Source organism: Acipenser ruthenus, chromosome 11, assembly GCF_902713425.1.
Source record: "Acipenser ruthenus chromosome 11, fAciRut3.2 maternal haplotype, whole genome shotgun sequence".
NCBI classification, from domain to species: domain Eukaryota; kingdom Metazoa; phylum Chordata; class Actinopteri; order Acipenseriformes; family Acipenseridae; genus Acipenser; species Acipenser ruthenus.
Window position 1 is genome coordinate 18,812,153 of NC_081199.1, and position 23,422 is coordinate 18,835,574.

The window sequence follows — 23,422 nt, forward strand, 5'->3', positions numbered from 1 at the left end:
TGTTTCAACCTACATATTGAATGATCATTAGCACCTGTTTGGTATAATTGTTTAATCATACACCTGACTATATGCCTACAAAATCCCTGACTTTGTGCAAGTGTACCTAGAAGAATTGATGCTGTTTTGAAGGCAAAGGGGAGGCCTGCGCTGAGACGCTGTTCGACTAGATCCGAACCTAATGGGGCTCTAGAAGAAGCTATCTACTAGTCGGGTCTGTACCCTCCACCCTACTGCTCCTACTGTGCCTTTTGTCTTGCTTGTCCTGCTATGACTGTCTCTCACATCCCTGTTCTGTCCTCCCGTCCTCATCCTCTGCCGTCCCTCCACTGCTGCTCCTCCAACCCATCTAACCTCATTTCTCTGCCTCTCCCCCCCTCCCACACACTCTCTGGTGCACTCTGGAACTGTCACTCTTCTGCTAACAAAGCTGATTTCATATCTGCCTTTGCCTCCCACCTCTCGCTCGATTACCTTGCTCTCACTGAAACCTGGCTGTCCCCTGATAACACTGTTACTCCTGCTGCCCTGTCCTCTCTCTACGTCCTGTCCCATACCCCGCATCTCACTGGACAGGGAGGTGGGACGGGTCTTCTCCTCTCTCCCTCCTTACTCTTTTCTGTCCCCTCCGATCTCTCCTCACTCTCTGTCAATACCTTTGAATTTCATGCAGTCCAACTAACCTCTCCCTGTCAACTGCTCATTGTTCTGTACTGCCCCCCTGAGCCTCTCACTCACTTTCTAGATGAACTCGACTATCTACTCTCCTCCCTCCCCTCTCTGTCTACCCCGACTGTCCTGTTGGGTGACTTCAACATCCATCTCTCCAACCCTAGCCACTCTGCTGGATTTCTCCCTCTCCTTCACTCCTTCGACTTCTGTCTCTCTCCGTCCCCTCCTACCCACAAAGCTGGCCGTCAACTGGACCTCACCTTCTCCAGGGCCTGCTGCCCCTCCACCCTCTCTGTCACCCCCCTGGACCTCTCTGATCACTATTTCATCTCTTTTTCTCTGTCTCTCCCCCCTCTCCCTGCTCCTCCTACCCCCACTGTCACCTCTCGCCGTAACCTCTGATCTCTCTCCCCCTCTGTCCTTGCCTCCACTGCTCTCTCTCACCTCCCTCCTATCGACTCCTTTTCACAACTCTCCGTAGACTCTGCTACCTCCACCCTCTTCTCCTCACTCACCTCCTCCCTCGACTCCCTCTGTCCCCTCACCTCCCGACCTGCTCGCCCCTCCCCTCCCCATCCCTGGCTCTCCTCTGTGCTCCACTCGGCAAGAATCACACTGCGATCTGCTGAAAAGAAATGGAAGAGAACCAAACTCCCTGCTGCCCTAGACCTTTACCACACTCTCCTCTCCTCCTTCTCCTCTGCTAAATGTGCTTATTTCCAATCTGTAATCGAAGCCTCCACTAACAACCCACGTAAACTATTCTCCACCTTCTCCTCCCTCCTAAACCGTCCCCCCTCCTCCTCCCTCCTCTATCTCCCCTGACAACTTTGCCTGCTTCTTCTCTTCTAAATTCTCAGATATCCGCAAACTCTTTAACACCTCTCCCTCCCCCGCACCCCATACTGCTCCAACCCCTACACCCACTACATCCCCTACTAACTCGCCCTCCGTCTCCACCTTCTTGCCCCTCTCAGACTCTGACCTCTCCTCCCTGCTCCAGGGTCACAAACCCACCACGTGTGCCTTGGACCCCCTCCCCACTCACCTCTTTCAAGCTGCTGCTCCTGCTCTACTCCCCTTCATCTCCTCCCTCCTCAACACCTCTCTACTTTCTGGTATCTTTCCCTCTGCCTTCAAAAAATCCTCTATCACTCCCCTCCTCAAAAAACCTACCCTCGACCCTACCGTCCTGTCTCCCTCCTACCCTGCCTCTCCAAAACCCTCGAGCGGACTGTACACCGCCAGCTCTCTGTTTTCCTGTCCAACCACTCTCTGCTTGACCCTCTCCAATCTGGCTTCCGCTCTGCTCACTCAGTTCTCTCAGTGCTCAATCAGGACTTTGACTGGGCCATTGTAGAACATTCTAATGGCCAAAAAGCTCTATCTTGGTCTCATCCGACCACAAAACCTTTTCCCACATCGCAGCTGGGTCACTCTCATGATTTCTGGCAAACTCCAGACGTGCTTTCAGGTGGTACTTTTTGAGTAACGGCTTCTTTCTTGCCACCCTCCCATACAGGCCAGTGTTATGCAGAGCTCTTGATATGGTTGACTGGTGCACCATTACTCCATTCCCAGCCACTGAACTCTGTAGCTCCTTCAAAGTGATTGTTGGCCTCTCTGTGGCTTCTCTCACAAGTCTCCTTCTTGTTTGAGTGCTGAGTTTTGAGGGACAGCCTTTTCTTGGCAGTGCCTGTGTGGTGTGATGCAGCTTCCACTTCCTGATTATTGATCCAACTGTGATCACTGGGATATCCAAACATTATTTTGTACCCTTATCCCTAATCTATGCATTTGTATTACTTTATCTCTAACTTCTGTAGAATGCTCTTTGGTCTTCATTTTCCTTCAGATTCACAGCCTGACCAATGATCCTTCAACAGTGGGGTTTTTATCCAGAAAATGTGACAGCAACTTTAATGGTTCACAGGTGGAGGCCAATGGTAAGGTAATTGTGTCCTCGTTAGGGCAATTTCTTTCATCGGTGTAAACTGGGAGCTTCCACAGCACAGGGGTTGAATACTTATGCAAGCAAGATATTTCAGTTTTTTATTTTTCTTAAAAATATTTCCCAACATAAAACCAATGTCACCTTACAATAATTGATTTTGAGTTTCAGTGTTTTAAAATAAAATATCAAACAGAACGAACATTTCAATATACCATTTGTAATTCAGTAATATGAGAGAATTGGTCAGGGGTCTGAATACTTTTGCAAGGCACTGTATATATATATATATATATATATATATATATATATATATATATATATATATATTAGCTCAAAGAGCCAGCCGTCCAACGTTTGGACAGCATGACAACTACTTGTTATTGTTTACATTCAAATCCATGATTTAGTCTTACATGATGTAATGGTGTTCAATATAGTGTGACATCATTTTTACTTCTATCTTTGAATCTGTATTAATTGTAATTAACATTACTTTATATAAACTTATATTTTTATTATATCATGCAATGCTGGCTCTGAGGATCAGTCTTGATGTATTCTAAAGGTTCTCTTTCTGATTTTCTAAGTAACTGTTCTTTCAATTTCCCCATGTATGTACTGGCAAAATGCATTCCTAATTTAGATCCTATTGCTGTACCATCAATTTGTTTGTAATTCAAAATAACTGTTTTGTAAAACTACGTTGATCATGTTCAGCACCTCTGCTGTTTCGGTATTGATTTATCTAGTCTATTATCTAGTGCTTTTTGACAAGCTTCTAAAGTTTCTTTACGAGGGACACTTGGGTACAAGGATTTTACATCCATGCAAAATAAAATTGTATTCTCTGGAAGGTTGTGTTTTAGTGATTCAAGTCTTTTTAAAAATTGTGTCGTATCCTTAACAGGGTAAATTCTCAACGTGTGACCTAAGTTGTTTTTCTGCTATTTCAGCTATTATGTGTGTTGGATTATCAATTGTATTGACTATCATTCGCAAAGGGTGATTTTCTTTGTGCATTTTAGGATTTCCTCTTGCTAGGCCTGTTCTTGCATTATGTGGCTGCATGTATTTTTTCAATTCTTTTGATATAATGCCTTTATTGTATAGTCTCTCCACAATTTCCTTAACCTCTTTTACCGATTATTGATCTTATTGCTTTTAACTTCTTCATATGTATATATATTTGTTTTTCTACTTTAGTTGCAAAACGACTCTCTCCTGAATTTAACAAATGATTACTTAGTATTCAGGAAGCATTTAAAGAGCACAGGAGATCAGGGCATGTGTTTTTTTCTAAACCTTCAGGAGCTCAGATGCTCCCTTGAGGGTGCATAAAAAGATTGCATACATTGTCAAAATTATGGATGTTGTGGATGTTTTGAAGCAAAAGGAAAATTTCAGAGAGGAATAAAACAATATAATAAACCTAGTTTAATGTTCTGTGGTGTTAATATTCTGTGGTGTTTCCTGCTGGTTTTTTTTTCTTTTTACTGTTCAGGATTTTCATTCCTGTCAGTAAGCTTGCATATGCTTCAGAATAGAATCTGTAACCTAGTTGCTGCTCCATGCTGCTCCAACTGTGCCCACTGAGACTTGTGGGCAATACCTCTTAATGTGGAAGAGCAGTGGCCAAAAAAGGATTTTCAATATTTATTTATATTCAACTAAGTGACTGATACGGATAGCCCTAAATCACAAAGTGATTCATAGAAAAAAGTTGTTGCTCTTTATTAAAAGACAAGGGATTGGTCAAGCAACTCCAAATATCTTTTTGACTGTCCAGTAACTGCTTTTTTAATGTGTTTTTTGTTTTGTACATTTTGAGTTTTTCTTTTGTTTTCTTATTTTCACCAAACAATAACCAAGGATTGATTTTACTATCTGTAATAATAAGAAGAAAAACACCTGCCACTTCTCAGGAACGCCGAATTGTAATTTTTTTCAAGTTCAGCATTTTTTATTTTCTTTTTTTCCTTCACGAATAAAATCAGAAGTAGATTGGAGTAAAATAGAGAAAACATCCACAGAAAAAGGACGGCTGTTTTTTAAAAATGTAGTACTAGATGCGCAAAACAATTACATCCCAAAGTAGACAAATCTAAATCTAAAACAAATGGCCAAAATGGTTTAATAGATCAATTAAAAAGAATATTCAGCGAAAAACTGCACTTTACAGAGCGTTTAAAAGGGACCAAAAACAAAGTACACAGAAAGAGTACTTCGAACTGCAAACACAAGTCAAAAAGGAAGTTAGAAAGGCCAAGAGAGAGATAGAAATCAATATTGCTAAGGGTCTAAAACCAATTCCAAAATGTTTTTTTTCAATATTATAACAGCAAGAGAACATTCAAAGAGGATTTTAAATGTCTAAGAGACACAAATGGCAAAATCATAGATGAAGAAAAAAAATAGCAAATATATTAAATGATTACTTTTCACAGGTTTTATAGAGGGGGAAGGAGACAACATGCCCCACATGTTGACCTGTTCCTATCCAATTTTAAATAACTTTAGCATAACAGAGGCAGACGTGTTAAAGGGACTAGGAGCTCTTAAAATAAACAAATCCCCTGGGCCAGATGAGATCCTCCCAATAGTACTCAAAGAAATGAAAGAAGTTATTTACAAACCGCTAACCAAGATCATGTAACAGTCTCTTGATACAGGGGTTGTACCGACAGACTGGAAAATAGCAAACGTAATACCGATCCACAAAAAGGGAGACAAAACCGAACCAGGTAACTACAGACCAATAAGCCTGACTTCTATTATATGGAAACTCATGGAAACTATAATAAGATCCAACATGGAAAATTACCTATATGGTAACAATATCCTGGGAGAGAGTCAGCATGGTTTTAGGAAAGGTAGATCGTGTCTAACTAACCTACTTGACTTTTTTGAGGATGCAACATTGAAAATGGATAATTGCAAAGCACACGACATGGTTTGTTTAGATTTCCAGAAAGCTTTTGACAAAGTCCCGCATAAAAGATTAATTCTCAAACTGAACGCAGTAAGGATTCAAGGAAATGCATGCACATGGATTAGGGAGTGGTTAACATGTAGAAAACAGAAAGTACTGATTAGAGGAGAAACCTCAAAATGGAGCGAGGTAACCAGTGGTGTACCACAGGGATCAGTATTAGGTCCTCTGCTATTCCTAATCTACATTAATTATTTAGATTCTGGTATAGTAAGCAAACTCATTACATTTTCAGACGACACAAAAATATGAGGAGTGGCAAACACTGCTGCAGCAGCAAAGGTCATTCAAAATGATCTAGACAGCATTCAGAACTGGGCAGACACATGGCAAAAGACATTTAATAGAGAAAAGTGTAACGTATTGCATGCAGACAATAAAAATGTGCATTATAAATATCATATGGGAGATACTGAAATTGAAGAAGGGAACTATGAAAAAGACCTAGGAGTTTATGTTGACTCAGAAATGTCTTCATCTAGACAATGTGGGGAAGCTATAAAAAGGCCATTAAGATGCTCGGATATATTGTGAGAAGTGTTGAATTTAAATCAAGGGAAGTAATGTTAAAACTTTACAATGCATTAGTAAGACCTCACCTAGAATATTGTGTTCAGTTCTGGTCACCTCGTTACAAAAAGGATATTGCTGCTCTAGAAAGAGTGCAAAGAAGAGCAACCAGAATTATCCAGAGTTTAAAAGGCATGTCGTATGCAGACAGGCTAAAAGAATTGAATCTATTCAGTCTTGAACAAAGAAGACTACGCGGCGATCTGATTCAAAATCCTAAAAGGTATAGACAATGTCGACCCAGGGGACTTCTTTGACCTGAAAAAAGAAACAAGGACCAGGGGTCACAAATGGAGATTAGATAAAGCGGCATTCAGAACAGAAAATAGGAGGCACTTTTTTACACAGAGAATTGTGAGGGTCTGGAACCAACTCTCCAGTAATGTTGTTGAAGCTGACACCCTGAGATCCTTCAAGAAGCTGCTTGATGAGATTCTGAGATCAATAAGCCACTAACAACCAAACGAGCAAGATGGGCTGAATGGCCTCCTCTCATTTGTAAACTTTCTTATGTTCTTATGTTCTTATGTTCTTTCTTAAAACATAGCAATCCGCCACTGTTTTGTTACTGAAGGCCAGTATTTCTATTTTCAATGATGTGTCCCCCTACAGTCCACTTTCATGCACCCTGGTTTTTAAATGTTTCTCCTATCAGGTTAGCAAACAGGTGTAGTTAATAGACACATTTAAAGAGACAAGCATCTCTTTTTTTAATATCCTTTTGTTTGGTTTTCTTTATTTCTAAATGTCCCAAGTGTTCTTTCTTTAGATGCTTACCAAACGACTGTGAGCACGGGGGCCAATGTTCCCAGTCCTGGAGCACCTTCTACTGCGACTGTTCAGGAACGGGCTACACTGGAGCCACCTGCCATAACTGTAAGTGGGAGAGTATCCTGATTTATTATCTGAGCAGATAGGGCACATTTAAAACATGAATTTAAAATATAGGGCATCCAGCTCTGCTCGGGTAAGAGAGTGTCTGTAAAATATATATTTGTTATTGTTATTATTTTGGAGCTGCCTTCTATTGCATTGCATGCATTGTGTATTAAAATAAAAAGCTAATGGTATAACTATTACTTACAGTTACAAAATTGTACTGTTTCACCAACAGTAATTTGCAGTGTATTTGAAATATTCCATATCCTAAATCCACGTCTCATTTGCAGTAGCATTTACAACCAGGCTTGTGTCCCTGAAACACAGAGAGGCATTAGTGTGTCAAACCGCTATACTTGCTTATTCAGCCTGTATTCAGTAAAGCAAAAGATAAATTAAGCCCCACGTACTTTGTTTCCTCTCATCTGTCATACTGCATTATATTGCAGTATGTTTTCCCCTTAGAACATCTAAAGAATACACAGAATGAACAATTGTATGGCTATTGAAGCACACTAGGAAAATTAGCATTGATAATTATCATGAGCGTGGGTATAGATGTTCTTGTTGGCGTGACTGTCTTCTAACTCGATAGGTTCAGTAGTTATAGACAAACATCAAGCTTACACTCTAAAGATGACTTGGCTATGCCAACCACATATGCTGGACTTGGATGGATAACCTGACTTTTTTTCTGTCATTTGTAATTTTGAAAATGTCATCTAAGGTTTGGTAAAATACAAACAGATCAGTCTACTAACTTTTTGCAAAAGGACAGAGCCCCCTTATCAGGGGTCTAATTAAGGGATCTTGTCACATCCCTGGAGTTCCCTTAAAGTTGTTATAGCTAGTAAACAAATATAGTTGCACTTTAGATTAAGGGACATACATAACCATGCAATAACATGGTAATAACTGGGTAGCTACAAACATGTCCTGCTTGTATATGGTAACTACTGGTGAAATAAGTACAATTACATATAAATGCCCTGTGCCATGGTGTTACCATGCACTTTATGTAAAAAAGTCCATGTAATTATATAACTGTTACCATGTGGTAAATATATGACAATTGCAGTGTTATTACAATGTAATTACATGGCTATCGGTAGTGCTACTAATAATCAATTCTATAAACTGCAGCTGTCATACACTTTGATTTGTTGTGCAGATTTCGCGGGTGGAGTTTCGAGAGAAGCATGTGTCATAGGAATCATGTATTACTCAGGTTGCATGTCTTATGTTTAGGTAGTTGGTCATGTCAACTTAGCAATCTCTTTGGTTTGACATTTTTTGCAGCCAATGAGATTCTTTGACTGCAAAGACAATGCTATAAAAATGATCTAGTATGTGCAAGTTTAACAGAAAGTATATAACAGACATCTTTCTTTAAGCTTGGTACCAGATTTTATATATATATATATATATATATATATATATATATATATATATATATATATATGTTTACTGTAATGTAATTTATGGTAGGGCTGCTACTATTAAACCGAAAAAAATGTTTTGTTGATCGATTCCATTCCGGCGGCATTTGTATAATTTTTACAAATCCCATATGGCCACTGAACTATGTGACTAATCCACTTCTGTTGAACAAATCTAAATATAGGTCTGTGACAGGATTGACCGAGGTTTGAGACTCAGAGACAGTTTTAAAGTTCAAAATAAAGCTTTTTAATAAACAAAAATACCAAATAAATAGGCACAAGGGCCAAACAAAAAGGTTTCAACAACACAAAACAATCAACACAAAACAAAACTTACAAAATAAAGCTTCCAGGCTGGGTGTTGCCTTCACTGGTTTCAATAACTCAGCACAAACAAAAACACTCTTCTTCTCCTTCCAGAACTCTCTCCCAAATGGGAGGCTGAGGCCTCCTTTTATGCCAGGTGGCTGGGTCCTTAATTGAATGATTAATTGTTTGATTGCTCCCACCTGATGCAATCAACCTGGGCAGGGAGGAGAATTTAACTCCTTCCCTGCCAGTATTTCTAAGGGCAGAGCCCTGCTCTGCCACAAGGTCATAAAGGTAGTCTGTGCCCCAAGTTTCACATCTCTACCATAAGCAGTTTTAGAGAAGAAGATTTTTTTAAATTGGCAAAAATTTGCGGAAAATCCAATATGGCCACCAAACCATGTGACCTTTTACCTTCGTTTTTGCCCTAAACCAACATCCCTTAGGCCTATACCACCCTACCAAGTTTCGTGATTTTTCATGCAATGGTGTTGATTTTACACACATTTGAGAATTTTGGCGGAATAATTTTTTTTCCATACATAAAAAGAAGACTCAAAACATTTTTTGTCCTCAGAAAACAGAATATCTTTTCAACAGGTGCAGAAAAAATATTGATATGTTTATAAGTATGCATGTTTATACATTGACCATTAAAATTATGGGATGAACTATACATTTTACTGAAATTCTACTAGAAAGGCAATACTATACATAACCCATTGACTTATGTAACAGCTTCTGGAGAAACTTCGTCTGTGTTGTAAAACACGACAGGTCAAGGTCATTTTTGGATATGGCATACTTGGTTTTCTATACAGGTGCTATAGTAAACATGACTATCTGCAGTGTTTAAGGAGCACTATACTGTCAAATCTGCAGTTACAAGATTTGGCCACCAGAGGGCAGACAGAGAAAGTTGGAATGTGGCATTACTCTGGGCACTGCGCCCACATTTCAAAATGTCCATCTCTGGCTCTGGGAAGGTCATAGGTCAACAAAACCTGCGTTGACTTTTAGGAAATGAATGGGTTTCTATACATGTTCAATAGTTTGTTAGTTGCCCTGGATAAGGGCGTCTGCTAAGAAATAAATAATAATAATAATAATAATAATAATAATAATAATAATAATAACCCTATCTTGCTCCTAAAAGGAGTTATAACCTGTTTAATTTTTGGGGGTCATGACCTGTTACCCCCAAATCCAACAGTCCGATCGCCACCAAAAGTAATAGCAACTCAAATGAGATAGAGTGCAGTACTTGTGCAAAGTTTTGAGTTGATCAGTTCAAAGCTCTAGGAGGAGATAGTGCAGACAGAGAAAGTTGGAATGTGGCATTTTTCTGGGCACTGCGCCCACATTTAAAATCCGATCACTACAAAAATTAATAGCAACTAAACTCAAACATATTGGAAGAGCTGAGCAAAAAAATAGAGTTGATCGGTTGAAAACTGTAGGAGTAGGAGCTGTCCAGTTTTTAGTAGTCATTCTTGAAACAGCAATATGTCCATATCCGGCTCTGTGAAGGTCATAGGTCAACGAAACTCATGTAGACTTTTAGAGAACCGATGGGTTTCTATACATGTTCAATTGTAACTATGACCCTATCTTGCTCCTAAAAGGAGTTATAAGCTGTTTAATTTTTGGGGGTCATGACCTGTTACCCCCAAATCCAACAGTCCGATCGCCACCAAAAGTAAAAGCAACTCAAATGAGATAGAGTGCAATACTTATGCAAAGTTTTGAGTTGATCACTTCAAAGCTCTAGGAGGAGATGCGTGCGGAATTTTGTCAGAAACTGGAATAATAACAATAATAAAGAACCGAGAGAAAACAAGGTCTGCGTTTTACAACGCAGACAATAAAGAAACTGAGAAAACAATGTCTGAGTTTTACAACGCAGACAATAATAAAAAAACCGAGAGAAAACAAGGTCTGCGTTTTACAACGCAGACAATAAAGAAACTGAGAAAACAATGTCTGCGTTTTACAACGCAGACAATAATAAAGAAACCGAGAGAAAACAATGTCTGCGTTTTACAACGCAGACAATTATAGAGTATGTGCAGCTGAGATTGCAAAAAAGGGGGGATATTTTGATAAAAGAAAAATAAGAAAACAAAGAAAAGCAATTTTTGAAAATTGAATTGTCATACAAACCAAGTAAAACATAAATTATAATCCAAAAATGTAGCGCGTGTTATATTTTAACATGAGAAGGAGCTTCACGTTGTCTTCAGTCAGGCTTCGTCTGTTGTCTTTCAGGAGGTCTGAATAAACAGAAATGTAGTTTCGACATCAGAAGTGCTCACTGGTAGCCAAATATATCTTTTTGCAACTGTTGCAAGTTCCATCAGTGGCTCATCCTGAGTTTTCCCACCATGTTGCTATGCTGTAGTCTGCTGTGGTAGTTTCTGCAACCTTTTTGTAGGCATGTGTGGCAGTGTGACCCCACCTTGTGCATATTGTTTGTTTATATGTTGCATGTAGTGTGTTAAATGTTGGTGTATAGTCATTGGTACACGGGATATGAATGGGTCTGTGTAGCATGTGTGATAAAATGTATATTTGTATTTAGCCACGAGGGTTGCACATCACTTCACGTGCTGATTAAAATGTAATGCTATGTGAGCATGGGGAAGGACACGTAATTAATACATGTGCAGTTGTACCGAGATTCTAATTGAATGATTGATTAGCAATCGAGTCTCGGTACAACTGCATAAAAGACACACATTGTCACTCAGTCGGGTTGGGTGTACAGAGAGGAGGTACGGGTTGATAGAGAGGAGACAGAATTTAAAAATAACAATTGCTAAAACGTGCTGGATTAGCCAGCATGACACTTACTTGTTTGTCTGTCTGGTTTGTTTGGCCCTTGTGCCTGTTTGTTTTGTGGTTTGTATAAAAACCTTTGATTTCATTATTATTTAATAAAGAAACCGAGTGCATTCGCATCTCAGTTTTTGCCCCAGCTGCTGTGTGTTTGCGTCTTCTTCCGGGTGTGACGTCACCACTGCAATCATCCTGCCACAGCATGCCATTCAAAATTAGAAACAGCTGAAAGGGCAGGAATCAGTCTTTGTCTCTGTCCATTTGTGGCAACTGGTGAGGATCAAAAACACGTGCTGCTTTGTAGGTAGCGATGGATGGGTGCCTTTGCAAAACCACCCTGAGCTTTTCACTACTTTCACCTTGACACTCTTGAAGAGCTGGACACATCTCTCTCTTTCACTTTCAGAACATGCTGCCAACCTTTCCACTGTTTTCTGCCTGTAGTCCTCTGCTCCTGCACTGGCACAATAATCAAGAAATAACTGCACAATTTGCACCCACTGGTATAGATTGTGATCCTGAGGCACAGCTGTTGCTTGAAGTTCTTCAATCAGTTTTACCAGTTCAGATGAGTACTCCATCACAAAGGTAGCTTGGGATAACAATTCTGCAAATTTGCTGTTCAGCAGTGCTGACAGCTTTTTGAAGGATTTTGCATTTTATTCAGTTACCTGAATAAATTCTGTCATAACATTCAAATATTCTGACAAATATGCAACAGATTTCAACCAGGAGCATCATCGGGTCTGAAATGCAAAGACTGGCATACGTGGTTTACTCCCATCCTTCGCCTCCATAAATTCTAAGTACTGATGCTGACGCATTGGACTCAGAAGACATTCTTCACCATAGACACCACTGTGTTTAATTCCTCTAGTTTAATAACACAGATTTCCAACACCAAGTTCAGAGGATAGGCATGAATTGCATGTGGAAACAGCCCTTTCAGAATGGTTTTATATGCCCTGTGCATGTAGCTTGCACTGTCTGTGACAACTGCAAGGACTTTATCAAAGTTAACCTTGTTGTTTTTTGTGGGACATATTCCCTGACTAAGATAATAATACATGAATGTGTATTGGAAATGTAACTGGATTAATTAATGAAACTGTGTGTCTTGAGAAAGAGGACAAACTGCTGTGTCTTGAGAAGAGGGCCTGTTTCTTGCAGACATACTGAACTATGAGACCTAATGAACAAGGTGACCGGGGCTGGGTGGCGCCCGAACTGGATTAGGCTGAATGTACAGTTGAATTATGTACAGATAATTCACAAGTGCAACAACAATCGTTTTGATGCAAGGAAGACATAATCTAGTGATGTCCCAGTGGAAAAGGACAATAAAACATCAAAGGACTGGGAGTTTAAAAAAAGACAAGATACACAAATGATCTCTTGAAAGTGGCTATTTAGCAGAGTGAAAAAGACTATAAATATCCAAGCAAAACTAAATACATTGCACCCCACATCAAATGCTAATCAAGGTGCTGTCACTCTGCTAAGCAAACCTGCAACTCTGGGACTCTGCCTAAAAATGGACCCAAGATGGGACCCAAGAAGAGGAATCAAGCTGAAAGCGAGTCAATACCACAAGCAACGAGACTGAGGCCCGGCGACTGTTATCAGACACACCAGTCTGGGTCCAAAAGAAACTGTGCCCTGCTACCTGCGTAGCTAAAAGATTCAACGAAGAGGACAGAGCGGACGGATGCTTTTGTGGATCCTATACTGAGGACTGAAGACTTTGTTGCAGCTGTTTGTTGATTATATCAAGAATTGAAAGCTTTGTTGCCGAGTTTGATCCAATGTAGGATTGAAGACTTCATTGCTGAGAGGAGAACTTTTGTACTGGAAACTTCAACAGATTGAGTTTCCAAACCAGCGGACCAAGTCTAAGCTTCAAGGAACCGTTAAGTATAATTCAAGTTGCATTTTCCTTTCATGGAACTAAATTAATTAATTGTAACACATTTACATAGAATTGAACTGTTAATTTAGTTTCCACACTTTGCGTGTGAAATAGCTTTTAGTGAAACTTGATGAGGTAACATAAGTAATCTACCTCATATTGTTGTATGAAGAATTTCTTTAAAAGTAAACTTGCCATATCCTTAATCTATATACCATTAATAAGCTTAATGTGATTTATTCTAAGATTGTCTGCATCATTTCAGTTGAGGCTGTGCTTGTATGTGCACATGTGTGTTTGTGAGCAATTTACTAGCTACGTCACAGCTTGCTTGTGCTGCTGCAGCGGCTGCATTGTGTGTGAGGAGACAGTACATAAGTAGACATCACTTTTTTTCTTTTTCATTTCTTTTTTTATCCCTGCCATTGTAGTTTCTTTGCATTAAACAAAGTAGCAAATGACACATTTTCATAAAATAATTGTGTTTACTTTTTTTAAGCTGTGCATGCAATAAACTCTTCACCAAATTATATGTGGAAAAAAGGGACATTGCACAAAGAAAAAAAAAACACCATTTTGTTTTTTGTTTATTACTGTCTTCATAACATAAAATAAGGATCACAGCAAAACAAAATGTGGATCACTATACAGTGCCTTGCATAAGTATTCACCCCCCTTGGACTTTTCCACATTTTGTAGTGTTACAACCTGGAATTAAAATGGATTTAATTAGGATTTTTTGTCACTGATCTACACAAAATAGTCCATAATGTCGAAGTGGGGAAAAAAAATCTACATATTTTTCAAAATTATTTACAAATAAAAAACTGAAAAGTCTTGATTGCATAAGTATCCACCCCCTTTGCTGTGACACCCCTAAATAAGCTCTGGTGCAACCAATTGCCTTCAGAAGTCACATAATTAGTTGAATGGAGTCCACCTGTGTGCAATTAAAGTGTCACATGATCTCAGATTAAATACACCTGTTTCTGGAAGGCCCCAGAGTTTGTTAGAGAGCATATCTAAACAAACAAGTCTGAGATAAAGTTCTGGAGAAGCACCAATCAGGGTTGGGTTATAAAAAAATATCCCAAACTTTGAACATCCCCCGGAGCACCGTTAAATCCATTATTAAAAAATGGAAAGAATATGGCACAACCACGACTCTGCCTAGAGAAGGCCGTCCACCAAAACTCAGTGACCAGTTAAGGAGGGCATTAGTCAGAGAAGCAACCAAGAGGTCAATGGTAACTCTGAAGGAGCTGGAGAGATCCACAGCTGAGATGGGAGAAACCGTCCATGGGACAACTATAACCCGGACGCTCCACAAAGCTGGTCTTTATGGAAGAGTGGCGAGAAGAAAGCCATTGCTGAAAAAAACCCATATCAAATCCAGTTTGGATTTTGCCAAAAGGCATGTGGGAGACACAGCAAACATGTGGAAAAAGGTTCTCTGGTCTGATGAGACCAAAATTGAACTTTTTGGCCTTAGCGCAAAACGCTATGTGTGGCGCAAAGCCAACACTGCTCATCACCCTGAGAACACCATCCCCACGGTGAAGCATGGTGGTGGCAGCATCATGTTATGGGGATGCTTTTCATCGGCAGGGCCTGGGAAACTGGTCAGGATTGAGGGCAAGATGGATGGAGCCAAATACAGGGAAATTCTAGAGGAAAACCTGTTTCAGTCTGCAAGAGACCTGGGACTGGGGCAGAGGTTCACCTGCCAGCAGGACAATGACCCTAAACACACAGCCAAAGCTACACTGGAGTGGTTTAAAAACAAGAACCTGAATGTCTTAGAATGGCCCAGTCAAAGCCCAGACCTCAATCCGATTGAGAATCTGTGGCAAGACTTGAAAATTGCTGTTCACCAACGGTCCCCATCCAACTTAACAGAGCTTGAGCAATTTTGCCAAGAAGAATGGGCAAGAATTGCAGGATCCAGATGTGCAAAGCTAGTAGAGCTGTAATTGCTGACTCAGGGGGGTGAATACTTATGCAACCAACAAATGTCTTTTTTTTATTTAATTAACTTTTGTGTCACAATAAAAAATATTTTGCACCTTCAAAGTGTTAAGTATGTTGTGTAAATCAAATGATAAAAATCCCAATTAAATCCATTTTAATTCCAGGTTGTAACACTACAAAATGTGGAAAAGTCCAAGGGGGGTGAATACTTATGCAAGGCACTGTACATAACATTTACCTTGCTGGTTTGGCCAGTGTCTGGATAGTGTGAAGCATTTTAAGCTAGTTTTGCATGGCATATAGAGCATATAAGGCTGTGTGGGCCAGTGGTTAAAGAAAAGGGCTTGTAACCAGGAGGTTCCTGGTTCAAATCCCACCTCAGCCACTGACTCATTGTGTGACCCCTAGCAAGTCACTTAACCTCCTTGTTATAATTTTATTATTATTATTTATTTATTATTTCTTATCCAGGGCGACCTACAATCGTAAGCAAATACATTTCAAGTGTTACAATACAAGTAATACAATAAGAGCAAGAAATACAATAATTTTTGTTCAAGTGTGACAAACCACAATTCAATAATACAGCAGATAATAGTGATAGTTACATCAGGATATGATTAAATAGTGATAGTTACATCAGGATATGATTAAATATAAAATACTACAGGTTAAACACTTGGCAGATTACAGTATTCTGAAGTACAGGACTAAATGCAGTAAAATAGGGGGCAGATAAGAGCAAAATAAAGCACATTTAAATGAAGGGTGATAGTGTCCCAGGATACAAAAAGAGGAGTTCTACAGGTGCTGTTTGAAGAGGTGAGTCTTAAGGAGGCGCCGGAATGTGGTCAGGGACTGGGCAGTCCTGACATGTCCTTGTGCTCCGTCTTTTGGGTGAGATGTAGTTGTAAGTGACTCTGCAGCTGATGCATAGTTCACACACCCTAGTCTCTGTAAGTCGCCTTGGTTAAAGGCGTCTGCTAAATAAACAATTCATAATAATAATAATGGGTTCATTTGTGTGATCTATAGTAACTGTGACACTTTCTGAACTGAAGTTTGCATTTGAGCTTTAGCAAGGTAATATGTCATCCAACGTGGCCGCCATGTTTTTTATTGTAGGAACTTTCCTTGAACAGCCTTTAAAGACAACCACACTAGGATCATGTGTGCCAATTTTTGGTTCAATCAGACTAGCGTTTTCAGAGACAAAGGTTTTTTAAGCCAGTTTTGTATGTTGATGACATCATCCAACGTGGCCGCCATGTTTTTTTATTGTAGCAACTTCCCTTTAACACCTTTTAAATACAACCACGCTACAATCATATGTGCCATTCTGGCTTGGAAGCCTAATTAAAAAAAATATTTACAATAACAATAGGCTTCCCAAGCCAGCTTGGAATCCTAATAATAATAATAATAATAATAATAATAATAATAATAATAATAATAATACTAATAATAGTAATACATGGCTGGAAGTTTATTAACAAAATATTATAAAAATAATTTATAATGTATTTATATAATTTGATATCCGCTGTTTTTTTCTTGCGGAACGAAACGTCATTAATAAGGTGATTGATAAATGTGTAAAGAATTTTTTTTTTGTATTTATGAAATTACAGTATTTAAACACTCGCTCACCTTCTTTCTCTGACAAGTATTTATAACGAACAGTTCTGACACTACGCTAGTCTCCCTGTATGTTTTTGTTTGTGACGCTGTTTTGTATGCATTATGGGAGCTTTAACAGGAGGGCAGGTCTCGAGGTTCTTGCCCTACAGATCCCAGGGTGAGAGCAGCTTCAGTGGCTGCTTGATGCAAACTGCTGGAATTCAAAGTGGCTGGGATGCGGAAGTAACTTTTAATTTAATAATTGGAAATTAACCGTATTTTCGTAATCGCACATCACTAGTAGACAGAAAGCCACTAAACAAAGAATTACAGTGATCGACAATTGAGGTTACAAACAATCCAAGCTATAGGCAAGTCACCTCTGAGGTTGATCTGAGACGGTTCTCTCTCTAAAATTCCAGAACATTGCAGTCAGGCATGCAGTGTTGGTGCCATCAGTTTGTGAACCATAACAACATGCATTCATTAGCACCTTGGTAGAGGCCAATTACTGCATTTGTCTGAATACTGAACTGGAATTTCCAAGAGCACATTCTTTGACTTAATTAAGAAAATGAAGAAAAGAGGGGTTTTTTTTTAAATATACTGTTACACTAAGATGCCAATGCACCTGAAAAAAACAGCTTTTAGGCTGTCCTCACAAAGTTCTTAGTACGGTAAATACAAAAAATGTGCAATAAAGCACAAATATTCCAAATTTGGAGTGCAATCTTATGTCATTTTGCTGAGACTGCTTTCTTTTCAAAACAGATTACAAGCAATAATTAATCTACAAAAATAATTACACCTTGAAAAAAAGTCTGGGTTTTGTTTTGCAAACATTTAACCGTTTTTCAGGACCAAGCAATTTTCAGTGGGATGCTCCCCCAGGACCAGATGTTTTTTGGCTGCATTTGACTCTTCCTATAAAAATTCACAAAAATTCAATTTTTTACAGTAGCATCTTGGAAATGGTATATATATAGTGTTGAAAAAAAAGTGAAAAGTCATATATATTATTTGTTTATTTAGCAGACGCCTTTATCCAAGGCAACTTACAAAGACTAGGGTGTGTGAACTATGCATCAGCTGCTGAGTCACTTATAACTATGTCTCACCTGCAAGACAGAGCACAAGGAGGTTAAGTGACTTGCTCAAGGTCACACAATGAGTCAGTGGCTGAGGTGGGATTTGAACCCGGTACCTCCTGGTTACAAGCCCTTTTCTTTAACCACTGGATCACACAGCCTCCTTATATTAATGTAAAGTATTTTTGTTATGTATACTGCTTAAAGATACATGTACAAAATGTTTACGACCTGAGACCTTGCAATACTTCCTGAAAGTTTTGTTGAATAACATTGATGTTTGGGCAAATTACAAGACATTGTTTCACCTGAGTGATAGCAATGCCATAATACACGTTTATTCTCAGGGTCTGTATAAACAATAATGGATACTACTCTTGATGCATTTTCTTAAAATAAATATTGATAAATAAAATAACAGTTACTCATTCCATTATTATCAGAGAAAAACAATTACCTTATAAATTTAGTTCATGAAATAGTATCTGCTTATATATATATATATATATTAAAACACATGAGACATAATAAATGTTCTAATATAATTATGTCACATACATCGGATTTACAGCATTTTTCCGTGTCTTTCTTACCTTTTGTCTGAAGCAGGCTGTGACGTATTTTCTGTCCACACTGCCAAAACTTTCTCCGCCCTTTAGACACTACCCCTCTCAGTGACGTCACAGGAAGTGAACGTCAGTCCCTCCCCTATCCAATGATATGGAGGTATGACACAGGCCCGGTTTTTGGGATGGAACCGCATAACAGTCTCGCGTTTTGATTGGTCCATGTCTGTCACATGAATATGTCGTCACACGAGTGGAAAAGCGTGCAGGCATTTTTAACATTGTGATCAGATAGAGAGAGTGATCTGCTTTCCACAACCTTACCATTAAAATATAATGTGGTATTACACTGTACTGATATTACAAACTATGAGGAATTACTTTATATAAATTATGATGTTATGCATGAATGTAAGAATTGGCTTTCTGTGGTGGTGTACTTTTTTCTTTCAAGTAGCATATATCTATAATCGTTTTTGCGATATATTTTAATATAAAACATATACGCTATTGCAGTTTTGTTACAGGATACATTAGTTTATCTCTAATGTAATCACAGTTTTACATTAGACTGCCCCTGTTTTCATTTACGTCGCAAATTCTGGGCCGCTTTACTTTTCAGATAATGTCCCAAATTCTGGGCCGATTTGGTTTGCAGATAACATCCCAAATTCTGGGCCGCTTTGGTTTTTAGATAACGTCCCAAATTCTGGGCCGCTTTGGTTTTTAGATAACGTCCCAAATTCTGGGCAGCCTTGGTTTTTAGATAACATCCGAAATTCTGGGCCGCTTTGCATTTCCGAATTCAGCCCAGTTTTGGGGAATCAGCTGACAGCCGAGTTTCTAAGTCATGCATGCACAGTTTACCATAAACTGGATCGTGAATTCATTTGAGAGTAACCCTTAGTACATTAATCAAAGTTCATGTATTTTTTACTCTTCCCAGAAATCTTTTTTTTTTTTAATGAAAAAAACAAAAATGTAAATGTTAAAAAACGTATTTCTTATTACATGAAGAAACTACATTGCACTGAAATAGATACATGAAAATTAATTTAAGCAGTCATTTTCCTTTATTAAAGGCTAATATTAAAACACATTTTTGGGAAGGAACATGGTATTCCGAAAAAAGGACATCTCGTTTTCTTATGTAACGTCCATCAATATATTGTAGTGTTTCAGGTTCTTTTTGGACAGAAATGAGACTGCAACTGTGAGTAGATGAAGGCCGTTTATTTTGACAATAATTAAATAATCACAAAATAAAATCATAAAGTGAGGGAAAGGAGACTGGGAATTCGAAAGTGAAAATAAATGATTGTAGTAATTTTTCTTTTACCCTACCCTTCCCAGTCTTTTCCCCGCCCCTCTTGTGCGCAAAACCTGAACTCCAATTCCCCTCCACACACGTGTACCACCATGCAATCCTGGCACGCACACACCACCATGCAACCCCTGCATGCACACACCCACCATGCAACCCCTGCACGCACACACCACCATGCAACCCCTGCACGCACACACCACCATGCAACCCCTGCACGCACACACCACCATGCAACCCCTGCACGCATACACCCACCTTAGCAATTCTTTGCAAAATATATTTTCGGGTATTCAGCCCCATTCATGTCTATGGCAGTGTTATAAAACACATTTTCAGGCATATCTCTCGAACCCGAGCACGTAGAAACACCATTCAAAGTGATATAGACTCAGGGGAGCACCCCAAACCACCCCCTAAAAAGGTGTGGTGGTTCACCCAAAAACTCATGTCATGACGAAAAAATTCACTTTGCCAAGCCGTCCTGGCATTTGAACCATGAAAATGGGGACTCCTTGTGCGGGGCCCCATGGGGCACCAACGCAAAAAAAAAATCAAGTTCCTAACCCCCACAGAATCCGAGATACGCCCTGTCAAAAATGTCCAAAAACTACCCTTTTCAGGGTCATCTCTCCATGACCCCGGGGCCTAGAAACCGGGTTGAACTTCCTAGGGTCATGTCTGGGGGCCCTGTTTCACAGGGAGCAACCCGTTTTCAAATGCTACATTTTCAACAAATTTTCACATTTTCAGCATGATGGCACGTCAAGGTTGCATTTCCAATAGCTTTTGAGCTCCAGGTTGGCAAAAAAAGTCTAAACTGGTGTCCTTTCTAGCTGGGGACACATCACTTGGAGGGATAGACAGGGGCCCCGAGGTGGACCTCCATACCGATTTTCAAGTCTTGGGGACCCCCGGAACCCGAGATACAGCACCCTGAAAAATGTCTATGGGAAATCCCATTATAAAACCCCTTTGGGGCAACGCCCACCATCTGGCGGTGGGGTGGCGTTTGAACCCGTGGCTGATGTCTTTCTTTAGCTAAGACTCTTGTGCACACAAAGAATGTCCTTCTGAGTTTGTTGGCCCAGGGGTCGTGGAGATACGGGTACGATAAGAGACCACCCCCTTCCCTATGGCAAATCCCATTATAAAAACACCATCGGGGTAAGGCTCAGCTAATGGCGGTCGTGGGTCTTACGAACTCAAAGGAACCCATTTTCTTTAGCTAAGATTGTTGTGCATCTAAAAAGAGTACAGAAGCACCAATTTAAGTCCATTCCAAGTGTTTTGTGATCACAGTATCAGCCTGAGTGTATTGGAGCACAGTTTTGCACCAAAAGCGAGGGGAGGCGAAAAAAAGCACTATATACCCTATTCTTTAAGATATCACTTTGCACTGCAAATTTGAGGAACGCAACCACTTAGCAACTTGCAAATTGGTACTGCAATTTAAAGACCTGTAGTGCCTAACTGATTCAAGTGTTTTTGGAATGATTCTTGCAAAGACTGATTTATAAGAAAAAAGAGAGATTGACAAACAGCATTTTGCTTTATATGCAGAAACGGGCAACTACAAGAGGGTGTCAAACAAGCTGTGAATGTCCCAGGAGGCTACAGAGTACCTCTGAGTATGAATCCAGATGCTCGCAGTACCTGTTCTTAGATGTCCGAAACCACTGTATCGCTGTATAACTGTATACCCTATAAATATCACTTTTTATTGTGTATTTGAGGAACACAACCAATTACAAACTTCATTTGAATTGCTGTGCTATCAGAATATCAGTGTATAACTTTGCTGGGTATCAAAAGGCCTTCAAACTTTTACAAAAGGCCGTCAAAGTTACAAAAAAATAGGTGTGCTCTTAACCCAATACTTGTCTTTTTAATTCTGTGCATCCAAATACTTGTAGTTAAAAGTTTAAAGAATTAAGCTTACTGTTTGTTGTTTTGTCCTAAACCAGCAGTTTGTCACCCAGATTTATTAAATAAACGGGGGGGGGGGGGGGTCATCAGATTATTCTCTATTTTATTGTAACTGAGGTACCGTTCAGTTGAGCGAAAATTGTAAAGGGGTACTCGAGCTGAAACCTCCAGCTAGAAGGGCTACAGTTTCAAAAAAAGGTTGAAAACCCCTGACCTACAGTATAAATGATCAGGAATAGATAAGGGAAATGCTGACTAATACAATACAATAGGATTTATTTGAAGTTGTTGAAGGGCACTGGTCTCTTAAACCCAGAAGTTCTGATAAACCCCTATGCCTCACTATATATTGATGGACATTACATAAGCAAATGAGATGACCTTTTTTTTTTTTTTTTGGTATACTATGTTCCTAAATGTTTTCTGAGGAGAGTAAAAAATACATTAACTTTGATTCATGTACTCTTAAATGAATTAACGGTTCAGTTTATGGTAAACTGTGCATGCATGACTTAGAAACTCGGCTGTCAGCTAAGCAGAATATCTCAAAAACTGGCCTGAATTCGAAAATGCAGAATTCGGAACGTTATCTGAAAACCAGAGCAGCCCAGAAATTAGGATGTTATCAAAGCGGCCCAGAATTTGGGACGTTATCTAAAAACCAAAGCGGCCCAGAATTTGCGACGTTATCTAAAAACCAAAGCGGCCCAGAATTTGGGACGTTATCTAAAAACCAAAGCGGCCAGAATTTGGCATGTTATCCGCAAACCAAATCGGCCCAGAATTTGGGACATTATCTGAAAAGTAAAGCGGCCCAGAATTTGCGACGTAAATGAAAACAGGGGCAGTCTAATGTAAAACTGTGATTACATTAGAGATAAACTAATGTATCCTGTAACAAAACTGCAATAGCGAATATGTTTTATATTAAAATATATCGCAAAAACGATTATAGATATATGCTACTTGAAAGAAAAAAGTACACCACCACAGAAAGCCAATTCTTACATTCGTGCATAACATGATAATTTATATAAAGTAATTCCTCATAGTTTGTTATATCAGTACAGTGTAATACCACATCATATTTTAATGGTAAGGTTGTGGAAAGCAGATCACTCTCTATCTGATCACAATGTTAAAAATGCCTGCACGCTTTTCCACTCGTGTGACGACATATTCATGTGACAGACATGGACCAATCAAAACGCGAGACTGTTATGCGGTTCCATCCCAAAAACCGGGCCTGTGTCATACTTCATGATATGTGTTTCAAGCCTGAACTGCAAAGTACGGTGGCCCTGTAAGTCATCAAAACAAAGTGTGTTTTTTTTTTTTATTGTGTTACACGATCACAGTCCT

The 23,422-nt window shown here is 39.3% G+C and overlaps 1 protein-coding gene across 2 annotated transcripts in view; it reads left to right on the forward strand.

Moving 5' to 3' along the window:
* LOC117427084 (contactin-associated protein-like 5) overlaps positions 1-23,422 on the forward strand; it is a 400,337-nt gene that overhangs the window by 262,361 nt on the left and 114,554 nt on the right. For both annotated transcript variants that reach the window (XM_034045447.3, XM_034045448.3), the window contains exon 11: positions 6,955-7,061. In XM_034045447.3, coding sequence (XP_033901338.3) covers positions 6,955-7,061 — 107 coding nt within the window. The remainder of the gene's footprint in view (positions 1-6,954; positions 7,062-23,422) is intronic.